The sequence below is a fragment of the Cryptomeria japonica genome, chromosome 6, assembly GCF_030272615.1.
Source record: "Cryptomeria japonica chromosome 6, Sugi_1.0, whole genome shotgun sequence".
Lineage (NCBI taxonomy): Eukaryota > Viridiplantae > Streptophyta > Pinopsida > Cupressales > Cupressaceae > Cryptomeria > Cryptomeria japonica.
This window is the reverse complement of record NC_081410.1, coordinates 444,016,764-444,032,026: the sequence shown is the minus strand read 5'-3', so window position 1 is coordinate 444,032,026 and position 15,263 is coordinate 444,016,764. Positions and strand designations below refer to the sequence as shown.

At 36.0% G+C, this 15,263-nt stretch overlaps 1 protein-coding gene across 2 annotated transcripts in view; it reads right to left on the bottom strand.

Annotated features, from left to right (window-relative positions):
• The window catches only part of LOC131037474 (ureidoglycolate hydrolase), a 274,909-nt gene that overhangs the window by 250,548 nt on the left and 9,098 nt on the right, over window positions 1-15,263 (bottom strand). For both annotated transcript variants that reach the window (XM_057969614.2, XM_057969613.2), the window contains exon 2: window positions 5,778-5,863. In XM_057969614.2, the coding sequence (XP_057825597.1) occupies window positions 5,778-5,863 (86 nt within the window). The remainder of the gene's footprint in view (window positions 1-5,777; window positions 5,864-15,263) is intronic.

Sequence of the window (15,263 nt, the reverse complement as noted above, 5' to 3'; positions counted from 1 at the left end):
TCTTGGCAACAACCATGGTCTTCACAATAGTATCATGACATCGGAGGAGCGCAGAGTTGTTTTTATCCAGAATGGACTGGTTTTCATGCAAAAAGATTTGGTGCTTCATCAACATTTGAATTGAAGCGGCCGAGAATTGTTCACTCCTCCATTCATTATGTATCCTCATCTGTAAATCAGCAAGAACTTGTTCTTCTGGAATCAGCTCTCCATCCTGACTTAGTATGTTGCAAGAGGCCTTTTCACAATGAGAGACAATATCTCGGAAAACTTCACCCTGTAATCTCATTGTATCACCAATCTCCTCAATGAGGGATTTAAGAACAAGGGCCTTATTTTCTAAAAGCTCTTCAAATTCCAAGTACATGACCCTGGAAGAGATGATGGCATGCTCCTGTAGAACGCTCAACTGTTGTTGGCGAATGGTACGCCAAATTGTCAAACTATCTTCAACACTTTCCGAATTCTTTTTGAAAGTATCGAAAGTCTGATCCAGTTTCTCTTCGACAGTTTCCAACTTAGACATCATCTGAAAAATGTCTTTCATCACTTGTGCACATAGATCATGAAGCTGATCAACCCAAGAATCCAATGCTTGTACCTTCTGAGCAGCCCTTTCCACTCCACGAATTGATTCTTGGGAACCGGAAGAACCTATGGAGTTACTCCCTTCAGCAGCAGGTTTTGTGATTTTATGAACAGCTGCCATAAGTTGTCGGTTTTCCTCTTCTAGCTTATCTTTCTTTGCTAGAAGTTCATCACACCGTTGTACCAGTGAAGCTACAAAAAACTAAGCATCATGTTTAATCACCTCATGCGTTTGCTTACCCAATTCTATCCTTGTAACTTTATAATCAGCAGCTGACATTTCTTCAAGTGGCTTATCTGCAATGGGTTCAACAATTTCAGCTACCTTCATCTTGTTGCTGTCAACAGTTACTCTAGAGATAGTCTTGGCCTTTTTACCAACCTTGGATCTGGACTGTTTTAGTTGTTGATAATCAAAAGCATCAGGTGAGATTTCTTGCTTCTTCCTCTTTGGAGTAAAAGAACTAAGCCATGGAGGTAAAGCCATCAACTCTCCTTCAGTAGCAGCTGTAGGCAAAGGAGAAGCAGTTTCTGTTTGAATAACCATGGTCATCCTAGGAGGAATATTTGTTTGGATGGCTACCACGGTTTGCTCAGTAACCAATGGGTATGAAGATTGCCTCATGAATTCTTCAAAACCAGAAGTGGAGGTATCAATTTCTGACAATTGAACACAAGCAGGAGTATCTTCAGGAACTTCCTGCACATTCACTTGTTGATGATCAGGAGGTGGCTCGTATGCCAAAATAGGAATGGCATTCTGAGGAGATTCATCAACTAGCAAGTCAGGAGGAAAAAGAGGCGTCTCAATGGAAATTGAAGGAATAATCTCATGAGGCAAGTCGGATGCTGGAGACTTGGGAGCATCATCAAATTGCTGCCCTTCTTCTGGATTATCCAAATTGATCACCTGAACATGAAATCGTGACTTTTCCTTTCCACGAATTGTCGCCTCCTCAGGAGGAAGCACTACTGCCCGACTAACTCGCAATTTGATCCTTGGGCCCGAAGATGATGCGCCTTCCTTGTTGTCAACCTGAGTCTCAGACTTATGTCCAAGAGGGCCCGTAGAATCATCTTCTTTTCCAATCTTGATTTTTATGAGTCTAACAGCATTATTTTTTAGCCAAGCGTTGGTGTTAACCAAGATAGGCTGAAATCTCTCAAAAATGGATATGCACTCCTTGTGTGACCATTGGATTAAAGGAAGTGGAGCTTCCTCAACCCTTCACGAAATATATTCAGGATCAAGTACGTGCCCATTGTCAATCATCCCTTGTGGAATATCCACCAAGTTCAAATCAACAACCTGCTCAACAGTGAGCCTACAGTAATCCATCTTCAGAAGCTCGACCTCTGTGTGGAGATCTACCCAGATATCCTCAATGCGATACACGTGTACAAAGGATTTTTTGATCTTCTCCTTCATACCCCGGTAATCAAAATCAGCTCTGGACTTAAAGCTTTTGAGCTTAATTTCTTGCATCTCAGTCTCCATGGCCTTAGCTTTAACGGATGTGACAAGAGAATACCGACCAATTTTTAGTGGGTTTGTTGTAGAGATCCCCATTCCAACCTTGTGTCTAGCAGACTGATGAGTGTGGACAGCCATGATTTGTCTTCCCAACTCCATAAGAATGATCTTATCAGTTGGGTATCTAGGAAGCATGTATAGCTGCCCACTATAGCATCTGATTCTCATATAGGTGAAGGTCAGGAACTATAGAAACAAGCATCCATACTCACTCTTTCCCATGCCTCATCTGATACCCTTTTGTTCTTCAGAGTTCTGTCAAACTGACATATGAAGTAACCGAAGAATGCATCCTGGACTTTTCTGAAATGCAATCTGCTGGGTCTCAGAGGTAACTGATCATAATATTCCCAAACTGATATAAGCGAGCGATCACCCTTGGTAGAAAGACCTGAAAAATGTCTAAGTGATGCTGCAAGTATACCAAATATAAGTTCATGTAGAAAGTCATGGTGAAAGGGACTGTTGCACTCTCTTTGGAGATTTCCATGTAAACAGGTGCAGGAGGTATTCTGAAGACCACCTCAATTGTGTCTGCTTCAAGGCGGATTATTGCTTCGCCATCATCATTTTTAATGATTCTTGCCTCCTTGTCAAAGTGATGGGCACAAGCGAGACCAAATTCAGGTTCTAGGGCAGCCACCGGGAAAGAAGATGCATGATGGATATGGTTGTCCAACAACCGCTGCATATCGCTATCTTGTGGATCCTCAACCCTCTTGACAAATTCTGACATGTCTACATGCCCTATCTCTGTATCTCTGATACAATCCAAAGGAGAGGAAACTTGGGAAGGTGCAACTTCATTTTGGTACTTGTCATATTTGTACTTCATCCTTTTTGGAATTGGAGATGACGGCAAATCTGACATTGATTGAAAACCTGGAATACTGTGATGAAGACTTAAAAGTGTTAAGGCAACATCATATTCAACTGCAAATAACATTCTTCCTTCTTCGAATGGAAAAAACTTCGACTCTTGAACTTCACGATTTTGTGAGAGAAAGAGGGGAAATATATGGAAATGGGGGAATCTTCACTTTGACCAATTTCGGATCTTGGGGAAATTTTCGCAAGTATACAAGTTGGAAAGGGCATACATGCAATCGGATTTTTAAAACCCGAATGCAAATACACTTGTAAATTTGCTAATGGAGAAATGGATGGAAAATGAGAATTAGACTTGTGGAAAATGACGAAAATGGAAAGTACGGATATGGGTGACATGAATGGATAAAAATGGGAAGATCTGGGAATGTCATTTTCATGAAAATGGGAAGAACTTTTCAACATGTAATCCGGTTCTTAAAACCCAATTTTGAAAAGAAGGGTATTTCACATTTTTTCAAATTGGAATTTTAACCAAAGATGGTTAAATTCTTCAACTGTAAGGGAAGAACAGAGATTTCCAGCCAACTTGTAATCGGGATTTAAAATCCCGAATACAAGTAAAGAGGGAAAATGGGGAAGAACAATGCAATTTAAAAATTGCATATCAAGGGGAAAATCTCTCTCACAAAACCGATTTTTGGGGGAAGAACACCATATTTACAAAATTACAACTACAAAGGAAAACTAAGAAAACAGGGAAAATAAGAAAAAGAAAGAAGGAAAGAAAAGAAAACATACCTTGCATTAAACTGAAAATGCCTCTCCAAAAGATGCAACAATCTTAGAATGAAGAAGACAATCCAATAAATAGAGACATTCCACAATGCAAACCCTTTCCACATTTTTGCAAAAATGCCTTTTGTATAAAAACGTGGCAGCAAATCCAAAAGAAATGGCGTGAAAAGTGAATGAATCTTCTTCTAACCTCAACGCCTTAGCATAAGATGCAAAAACGACTTGGGAGATTGCTGATTCGTGGCACCCTTGGAGGAGAAAAACGTGGTTTTTGGCAAAAACGTGTTTGCATTTTGACACCAAGAAACGAGCAATAAATCAAACTCCCAAAACCCTAGAATGGTGTGAAAGATGTTTGAAAATGCACAAGAATAGGGAAGAATCCCGAACGCCTTCTTCCTCCAAAAATTCCTCCACAAAATCTTGCTTGAAATCCTCAAAACCATTTTTTCCTTGCAATCAGGTTTTTGGAAAAGAAGTGCAAGTTCGATTTTGCATGCACTTGTGAAAATCGGGTTTTTGGAAACAAATAACAAGTTTAAAATTTCACTTTTTCAACTATAAGGCAAAAATCAAGATTTTTGGACCAAATAGCAAGTTTAAAAGATCATTATCACTTAGAAATTGAATCCGTCAGAAGCTGGGGCCACAGTTCGCCATGCCAATGAAAATAGGACCATGTCTATTTTTAGCGGTTTTTCCCTAAAAAATAGGAAATCCTCATATGATGTCAGAAACTGATGAAACGAAGACCAAAATTAAACTCAACACTGAACTAGAACAAATAGACTGCCCGCTCCTCAAGATACTGCATCACTGACCCCCTTATCCATACCCCGTTAGCCTACAAGGGTCCAAAAATAGGCTAACTCCTCAAACCACTACCTGTGACTAGGATGGGGACATTACAGTTCCTTTAAAGTCACATCTTTGACTTTCTAACAGCCTCTTAGATGTTAGAACTTATAACAACTAAACTATACAACATTGATAGTGGACTAAAGTTCTAGAATGAGATTTCAAATCGGTATAACATTACAATAGAGTTGACTTTATTTAGATGGTTGTTCCAACTAAACTGAATCATATGCATCAGTACATTCATAATGGAACAAGCTGAAGCTCACTCCTCCAATGCATGTCAAATGTTTTGGCAATATGATTCTTTATTTGTAATAATTTTGCCATAGTGTGATGTAGATACTTATTATATATTGGCATAGCCCTACAGAACCCCATTCTGTGAGACTTATATTTTGTATTTGTCTTCTTTAAATCCATCCAAGCAAACTAAAGGTATAAAGTTCCTGATTATAAATATGAGGAAAATGAGATTTAAAAAACATCAGAAGCATTGACTTGAAATAGCTGAACAAAATCTCAAACAGACGAGGTGATTGTTTAAGCTGTGATGTGAAAGATCACAAAGGATAAAATAAGAATAGGACTTGATTGTATCAGTTACAAACTGATGGTTGATAATTGTTATTGATAGAGAGCACAAGAGGGCACCTTTAAGCTACATCTGTGAATGAATTCTCATCTATAAAACAGGACTCCAAAATCAGCAACAGAGTTTATTTATTTATTTGATGATACAAATTAAGCTAAATTGATCAAAGAAATCATATTTATAGTTTGCACTCTGATTCTTCAAGTGGCAGCATTTTTACAATGTAAGAAATTCTTCTTTACCTTCAATTACTACTCTATTCCACAATCAAATGATAAAAATTTCTTACACTTTCCTGGTCAACTGAAAACATAGAGAATATACAAAAGTACACATCTATATGGGAAAGCCTTTAGACACAACCATTGTAAGGATTGGACTAATTAAATCCTATACGCATCCAAACCATCCCCTAAGATACTTCTTGTAAACAAAATGCTTCCAAATGAATCAAATCCAAAGATAGCCATATAGCTACAGAGGTTGCATGTAAATCAGTGCAATATAAAAGCTTCTTGGCAAAGCTCAAGAAGATGCTCTAAATTGAAATTGAAAAGCTAATTAATAAAAGGGTACCTGCGAGCTAAAATGTCATTTTCACTGTACAGAATGCGGGTCACTGATGGAGCTGGACTATCCGAGAAAGTTGACAGTTCATCAATCTAAATTCATTAAAATGCAAGAGAGTATAAGTAATTCGCAGTGAGAACTATGCCATCAATCATCACATTTAAAAAATAATAATAATATTTTAGCATTTGGTGTTTCCTAAGTATATCATTATGCAATATCATTCTTTGAGAATCAGCTGCATAAGTATCATATTTTAACATTTGGTGTTTCTGTTATCATATTTTAACAAATTAAAGCATAAAACTATGGACAGAGAAACTCGGGAGTTTATTTATTAGGATCACTTTTGAAAGAATATGCATTTAGGTAAATTTGAAAAGAAAGAGTAGTGAAAAAGATGGATTGGTCATGGCATATCCATGTGCATATTCCATGGCATTTAGAGCTCATTTAATAGCTTGATTATCAATAAAACAAGGGAAGTGTGATGGCAATCATTTTGTGATTTGGAAAGGCCATTATGGCTTCTTCACTACATACACATTTTGCTATGGAGATGATTTAAATCAAGCATGTTTGTATGCTTAAATTACCAACATCACGTTTGATTCTAGTCCTTTTGCTAAGCAATGTAACTCAGACAGCCAAGAGAATTTCTTTTGGTTATTTTTTAGTTTACTCCTATGTTTTTCAGGCTATGATGGGCATTAGTAAAACTTACCTACTACCATTTCTGCTGTATGAATACATCTATGAATATTCATAGCACATGAGGATTATATTCAAAATTTTGCTACATGGCAAAGACTTACCTTATAGAGGTTATTATTTTTTGCAGAAGCAAAATGTAATGTACTTATAGATTGGAAGTGTTAACAAATAAATTGACCTGATATGAGATATTCAATAATTGCCATAGTTTCAAGATTGTGTGAAGTGTGAACTGCTAAAAGTGCAAAATGAGCAACAGTCCTTGAGAAATGTGGACTCTGCTCCTTGACCCAAAAGCCCATCTTGCAGAGCAGTAATTGATTTGTTTCCCACACAAACCATGTGATAAGATACCTTTCTTACCTTTTTGCAATATATGTGGATGGCAACTTTTGGGATTATGGACATATCTATGGATCCTATCAATATCAGATAACCACAAGCATGATGTGATTGTGCATTCAGTGACGTCAGTTCATAGCTTAGCAATGGACTCTGATAAAGCATCTGTTTATCATGCCACAGAAAATCAAGAAAGCTTTCAGGCCAAAACTACTTCTCACATCCATTTAATTTCAAAGCCCTTAATTTAAAATTTCAATCTAAAAATATGGATAACGCACACTGCTATCTAATGTAATGTACACAGGAATGCTTCATTTAATGCACACAGGTATGCTTCATCTTGTTCAGCATCCACACCCCAAGTATATCTATTTTATCACCAATCACCTGCACATGTATCCAACCTTATCAAAGAGGCTAACATTATCACATCCATGTTGACAGGGGGAATATGCCCAAGAGGATCAAACCCAGGAAATCGTCATGGATATTAAGCTGCCTTGCCACTAGAAAGTGGGCCGCTGGACCGAAAACCACTTTTTAAGTACAAGTTACTCACACATAAAATTCTGGTCCTTCCCCATAGTTTTTTTCCCTAAATGAAAACTGTCACTCAGTCAGTTTGAAGTTGAACCCTTGCCAAACTGACAAAACCAGTTGAGGTTTGTAGAGCACAATTCTACTACTGAGAAATGGGGAAAGCGGGGGGGATCAGTAGTAGATAAACTTTCAAGTTCTTAACCAATCAAAATTTTGATGTGTTTAGCAACGCTTAAAACTGTAATTGAAATGAATGCAACCAAGCAAAGAATTCAACACACGAGAAGATACATGGAAAACCCAGAATGGGAAAAACCACAGTGAGAAAAAGCTGCTAGGATCTATTGTCCTAATCCAGCCTTACAAGGTAAAAACATAAACAGAGTTTACGGGCACCAACCCATACCAAAACTCCTGATCAAGAGTACCAACTGTTACAATTACAAACTGCTTATACTGAGCACCAACTCAGTGTCCTTAGGCACCAACCTATAGGATGTTTTCAATACAACTGAATTCAATTGCAAGAAAAATATTGACACATTTTGATGATATACAAGTAAAACAAAACAATATCACCCTTCAGCAGTAATAGTCGATCCAATTGTAACAATCTGCAAACAAATTCTTCACAACGTCTGTGTTTAGCAACAAACTTCAATGAACCTGTTAATACAATCTCAGGACAACCATGAAAGATATAAAAGCATATCACTGTTAACACTGATTTTTCACATCTGAAACTGTAACCAAGCAATTTCAAATTACTTCTATTAACTTTCAGTTTTACTGTCCTATAAATCTCACCAAAGTATACAGTGATCTTTTACTTTTCCAGTTCCACCATGGATGACACAATGAATGTCTTTCACACTTCTTGTTTTCAATGACATAACACAACAGTAGTTGTTCAAAGATAATTCTCCGTCACTGAAAATATCTCGGCTCTTTAATGTGTTCCAGAATCAAATCTCACAACCCACAGCATATATTTGTTGTTCTTCTTTTCAACCAGTAGATTCACTTTTGCCTCGAACATACATCTATATATAGACGTTGAAAACTGTTACTAACAGTTGACTGACTCTCAACCAATTATAACTGATGAAGACAAGTGCAGTTAGTTGCAACTTGTATAAGCAATCTGAAAGAGCATCGATGATATACAAAGTGATCCTGAAAACAAAATAGATGACAAGTACAACTACGGGTATAACTTTTTCAACTGCTTTGAAGATAGTTGCAACTGTATAACCATCCAACCAACTAAAGCAACCGATAACTAGTTCTTTAACCATATTTTAAAATGTCAATCTGCTTATATGTTTATGGTGGACTGCACAAGGAAGTTTTGTCTTCAAAACAACATAGATTTGATTCGTTTCTTTATCCTTGTTTGGTGGAAACACAGAGATAACTTCCATATATATTAGCATTCTGAAAATAAGGACACAGTACATTGATTTATTGTCTTCATTAAATTAGCATTGAATTACTATTCTTTTTCAGAGTCGATCTCAGTCACGAAATATCAAAGTTTATGATGATCATTCATCATACCGTCCAAACCTTGTTGTCTGAAGATTCAGATCATCCTCCAGGATAAGCACACCTTTTCATCTATCCATCTAGGGTTTCAAAAACACTATAATTTTCATCAATGCATCTGATCGAACTTGACATCAATGGCAAAAATACTTCTAACAAGGTTTGCCGAATAGGCTGCAATTAGGTGCAAAAAATTACCCAAACACAACAGAAACTCATCTCAACAGGAAGCAGAATGTCTCCTAATGAAGCAAATTTAAAAAACAATTTTCATATCCTATCATATCAAAATAAATTCAAGCACAAGGGGTTGTGGTGTAATAGTAATGTGGGGTGCTCGTAAGAGCATGGTTGCACTAAGACATCCCATAATTCCACTGATCATATGGCAAGATAAAATTCCATAATGGTTTGTTGAATTCTCCAGTAACATAAATTCTTGCATACGGCCTTCCACAGCCTAGAAGACTATAACAGACATTTATTTTAGCACTACAAGTGCTGATCCATAAAAATCCAAATTCAGATACTCTGTGATATTAGATATATTACTGATTTCAACATAAATTCCCTTGATAATAATATGAAAAATAATTAAAACTATAGCAAATTCATCTGCTTTACCCCCAATGACCTTAAGATCCATTAAAAATAATTATTATAATTAGAATTATAATTAAAATTACAATGTTCAAATTCAAAGGGTTTTCATACAATGGTATAGGGATTCATATGTAACTTATAAGAGAGTGCCCAGGTTCAACTCCCTACGTATCCCTACACTGCAGATGAAAGGAAGAAAGGTATAAGGAAACGCTTCCTAAACTAACCTCAGAGGAGAGTCTTGTGCAAATTTAAGATCTTTACAATTACAAAAGAGAGAAACACATATAAACAATACATCACAACATTAGTAGTTAGATGTGGAAAACCTTTTTAGGAGAAAAACCCCACACTCCAAAAGCAAAACCACATTATTCAACAACAATCATGGTTACAATACAATCAAAGCTATGCCTCTTACAAGAGTATCACCAACATAAAATTCTAAGATGAGTCCGGCAATATAATGGTGTCTACAAAAAAAACTCATACAAACTACATCCCCAAGCACCAATAAATAGGCAAGGTTCAAAATAGAGACCATGAATGGTAATCAAGGCGTTGACTCTTACAGGAGTATCACCAAATACAGATCTGAGATGATTCTAGCAACATAACGTACCTAAAAAATAACTCATACAAACTACATCTCCAAGCACCAATAAATTGGTGAGGTTCAAGCTAGAAACCATGAATGGTTTTCGAAATCCATTAGCAATACCAAAGGATGTACGGCATCCAAACCAAGACACCAAATTTCAACACCCTCCTTGATAAAAGATCCTCTAGACCATTTTTAACATATTTCTTAAACTTCTTACATTGTCATAATCCATCATATTTCACCACCCAAAGTTGGGCACCCCAATTTGTCCCTATTCAACCCGTTCAATGATGCTTCATGACAAGTGTTCAATCTTCCATAATGCTGGTCAATTGTAATGTCCCCATTCAGGAATCACCTTGATTTAGTCCTGAAACAACAATTCTAACTTAAAGTGAGAATTGTAAGACATTTATAAATATAATTTCATTGATTCTAAAGACATTTTACTATAATATTTAAATCATAATGCTAAGAATAATTTTGGAAGACGAAACTTATCTTGATGGTTTTCTCTGATTTATATACTTGAGACAGGTGTTCCTATATTGTAACTCTGTTCTCAGTTTCTTAACACCTCTCAAGTCATGTAATTTGTGTTGGAAATCTCCTCTCAATCATTCATAACTATTCCTGATTGCTAGCTTAAATTATTTGCAACCAGATTTGTTTAATCTATAATTAATTTATTAGACTTCCCCAAGGCACCGATAATCATTGGTGATCGATCTTAATAATCCTTCCCACAATAATGATTGAGGGTGACTGCTCTCTATCCTCTTTCAACCGTGGCTCTTAATACTCTTCCACAAAGAACTATCATTGCAGAAGTAATATCGATGAATTAAAATATCAATGAGGATATTTTGTCTTTGAGATATAATCTTGTCCTTAGCAAGTGATATGTGCCAAAAGCAACTGCTCACGATGAGCAATCCAAATTAGATGTGAGAGACTTAGTCCCCTTTCCGATCTACCCTGGAACTTATTCCTTGAAAGGATTGTGGCTTGGACTTTATAATAATTATAATCCAAATTATTGACTGTTATTTCTGATGTAAATAGAATAGTACACGCAGGTGTATGGATTTAATGTTTTATCGACAATATCGGATATAATTATCCTTTAAGGGACCAATGAATGTGTTCTATAATTGAGATAAAATTCTGATATGAATAACAAGGATTTGCATTCTGCCAATATGGCTTACGACTGCAACTGTGTCTCTGACTTATTACGTAAATGTGCTTCCTGAGGTCATTGTCTGAAATGGCTATGCTATCCAAAGCCGTGACGTGATACTTGTTCTGCAAGAATAGATGGTGGTCTGATATGTATAATTCCAGACTCGACCCTTTTCTTACGTATGACCCATAGCTCCTTGATGCTCATTCCTGAAACGCTGGTTCCTATCTCTTCCAGAGGATGGTTCGAAGATGATCCAATGAGGATGTCCATTTTTATTAGGTTGGGTCTCCAATGAGCTTTTGATTATGTTGGCACGGGCAAAATTCATCTTCAAGCTATTTCTGTATTTTCCACAACTTTGGTTGGATTTGCAAAAAATAATTTAATAATTAAAGTTGTCAAAAAAACAAAATTAAAAGACAACTTATATTAATTATTTATTGTTTATGGTAAAAATGGAAACAACAATATTGAAAGACTAAATAGATTCAACCACAAAACCCTAGCCTAACATCAACAAAAATCCACCATAACATATGCAGATCATCTAAGACAATGCAAACCAACAAAATCACAAAAATTATACCATCACATGTCCACTAGGGTTTGAATCTCCATTCTTCCTATCTCCATTGATCTTGCTTGATATATTTGCTCTCAGATTTTATGTGTCCACAAGAGCTCAACAAAGAACGGAAATGTGGTTGCAAGTAGGCTTGATCGCATATGAAAGTTCAAATGCTAGAATGCGTGGGAGTGCTTAGAATGCTTGGGAGAGATTGATAATGAAGGAAGTATCTCCTTATATAAAAGACACTTTAGGAAATGGAGGGATAAGATTAAGAGGTGTAAAAGATAGATGGTCGGCTAGGATTAGAGGGCAAGTAGAAGAAATAATAAAATAATGAGAGGGTAGGTAGTGTAAGAATTAAGAGATGAATGACATGTGTCATGGATAGAAAAGGTTAATGAATTAATTAAATAAATAAAGATTTATTTAATTAATAGAGGAAGTGGAATTAATTAAATAAATAAAATATTTATTTAATTTAGGGGAAGGATAATTTAAATAAATAAAAGTAATTATTTAAATGAGGAAATAAGGCTAGAAGAGGATAAATGAATTAATTAAATAAATAGATTTATTTAAGTAATGGAAGACTTGGGATAAAATAATTAAATAAATAAAAATATTTATTTAATTAGACAGGACAATTTTAGGTGTCTACATTTATAAAGATGAATTTTAAGTGACTAAAGTGTCGAAAAAGGAAATAATTAAATAAGTCACTTTTATGGGGTAAAAAGGTTTATTATTGGAAATTTCCAAAGGGTTAAAAAGGTTTATTATTTTAAAAGTGATTTTAAAATATGATTTTTGGAAATTTCCAAAGGGTTATAAAAAGAGGTTGAACAGGCTAATTTCATTCATTTTGGACATTTGATATTTTCTTGAAAGCCTAGTGTGGAGGTTGAGCAAGTTCATTCAACAACCCTAGAACAAAAACTCTATGACAAAGATTGGTTTCAAGAGTGAAAGATCTTCCCTAGCCAATAGGGCGTGATTCATTCAAAGTCATAATTTGTGCAAAAATGAAGAATCAAAGGATTTGAATCAGATTGTTATATCTTCCAAATTCACAAGTTAGCAAGTACAAATTTATTGAAGATTTGTGAACAAATAATAAATTTGTGAGTGGTGTGTGCAAGTGAATATATTTACCAGAGATTGTTGTGTTGTGTGTGCAAGTGAATTGAGCAAAAATTTTAGTGCAATTTGTGCAGTGGAAATATGAATTAAAGATTATATTTTATTGCTGAGTGTTATTCCCAGCTGTACCCCCTTTGGAGCTCCCAAAAAGGGGTCATACACCTCCAAATATCAGCAAAGTGGTTGATTTGTTTGTTGAAGATTTTAAAGCCTCTTTTACATGCTAGCGTATCACTTCATGTCTTCCCCAAGCCAGTTGTAAACGTCAGAAAGGAGGTCACAACTTTTTCTAGGGTAAACATTGCACGTAAAGTGGTCAGCGTAGCCACAAATAAGGGAGTCAAAGCTTGTTGAAAGGCTTAAAAGCCCTTTTTCAGAACCTGTTACAGCCTTCTTAAGGCTTTCTAAACCCAACGCAGCAGATAAAAAAAATTGCAAAATAAAAAAGTTTGTGAGGCAAAAATTCAGGAACGGCATATGGACAAAAAAAAGCTTATTATATCAAAGAATTTAACCTCATAGGAGATCATGAAGAAAATGCCTACATAGGAGTGGATATTAGATGGAAAGAAAAAATGTTGATAGCGCAATTCAGGAATAGTTCTCATCACCTAAGATGTGAAATTAGCAGATGGATGATACCCAAATAGGAGTGGGAAAAGATAATATGCCTATTTTGCAATGCTGAATTGGTAGAGACAGAATGGCACTTTGTCATGGAATGCTCAGCGTACAGAAACATCCATACCAGCTATAAGGACATCTTGAAAATTGACAAGTTAAGCATTTCGTTTGAGGAGGCAAGGCTAGGCAAAACAGCAAACTTATTGATCAAAATTCATTGTCGAAGATTAGATCCAAATAGGAGGTTACAAACTGTATAAGGCTTTGGTGCCCAATTTTTAGAGGGTCACGTGCTGTTCTTAGATCCCATGGGCTCCTTTGGACTCATGGACATTATTAAAATCTTCCATTCATTCATTCAACTATTATGAGCTGTCATACATCCATAGCAAAGGTATCATACGATTTTAGGTGAGTTGTACATCTTTGTTGTGAGGAATCTGAGTATAAGTTGTGCTGGTTGCAACTACAGGTCAGCATTATGTAATATCCCCAAATAGGGATACTCGGAAAAAATAACAATTTATGCAAACTAGGGCACAAAACTCTCAAAATTTATTTGCATACAAATATTTTCATTACAAACCCAGAATTCTGATCAGATTTCAGATCTGATTGTTGCAGCTAAATGATATAGATTTTAGATTATTTCTAAGCTTAGGAAAATACAAACAAAAACCCTTACATCTGCCGAAAGTTTTCAGTACTGAAATACAATGACTTCCCTTACATCTTCTGAGATAAAACAGAGATAAATATGCAAATTTTAATACCAAAATACCTCAGATCAGTTCAGAATAATTTCCAAACCCTAGCCGACCCTCAAAGTGGTGCTAGGTTCCCAAAATGGTCAGCACTAGGTCTGTTACAGCTCAGATGAAATCGATGCAAAGCTAATAGTCCAGTTCTGATTCACTAGACTGCAGTTGATATGGTGTCTAAGATCTGCTGACCTCTTTAATCACCGATGTCTGCTCGAATCATCTTCAAACGAGTAAAAAGGCCCTCAAAAATCAGTGCTCCAAATTTGCCCAAGTGTAGAGCTCAAGGTAGGGTGAAACCCTAATGCAGCAATCTCCACAAAGTTGCTAAGAGGTTGCTCCCAGAATATATCCTGCAAATCTGAATATGCAATGTAGTTCTTCTCCTCCAAATGACAACAATGAAGCACAATGAGGTCTCCCTGATGAAACCTCCACAAGGATGAGCTAGGGTTTCATCCAACTCACCAAATTCCTAAGGGTTTTCGTCCTTAGAATGAAGCTAGCAATACTGCAACCAAATGAGATAAACTCAAAAGAAAAAATGATATGTGAATGATGATCAAATGACTTCAAAACCCCTTTATTTATAGACCTCCAAAACAAAAACTCCACAAGGCAGAACTCCTCTTGGCAAATTCCTTTTTATTTTATTTTATTCTTATTTTCCCAAAGGGCCAAACTAAATCTAGGCGCCAAGATTATAAAATAATATTATTTTTATTTTTACTATTCTTTCTCAAATTGGGCCGATCACCTTTTTAGGGCTTTATAATTCATTTTTAGGACCTCTCCTAGGTCGGCCTCCTCCAAGGAAAATTAGTTGGATTTATTTTATTTTTTTCTTCGGATT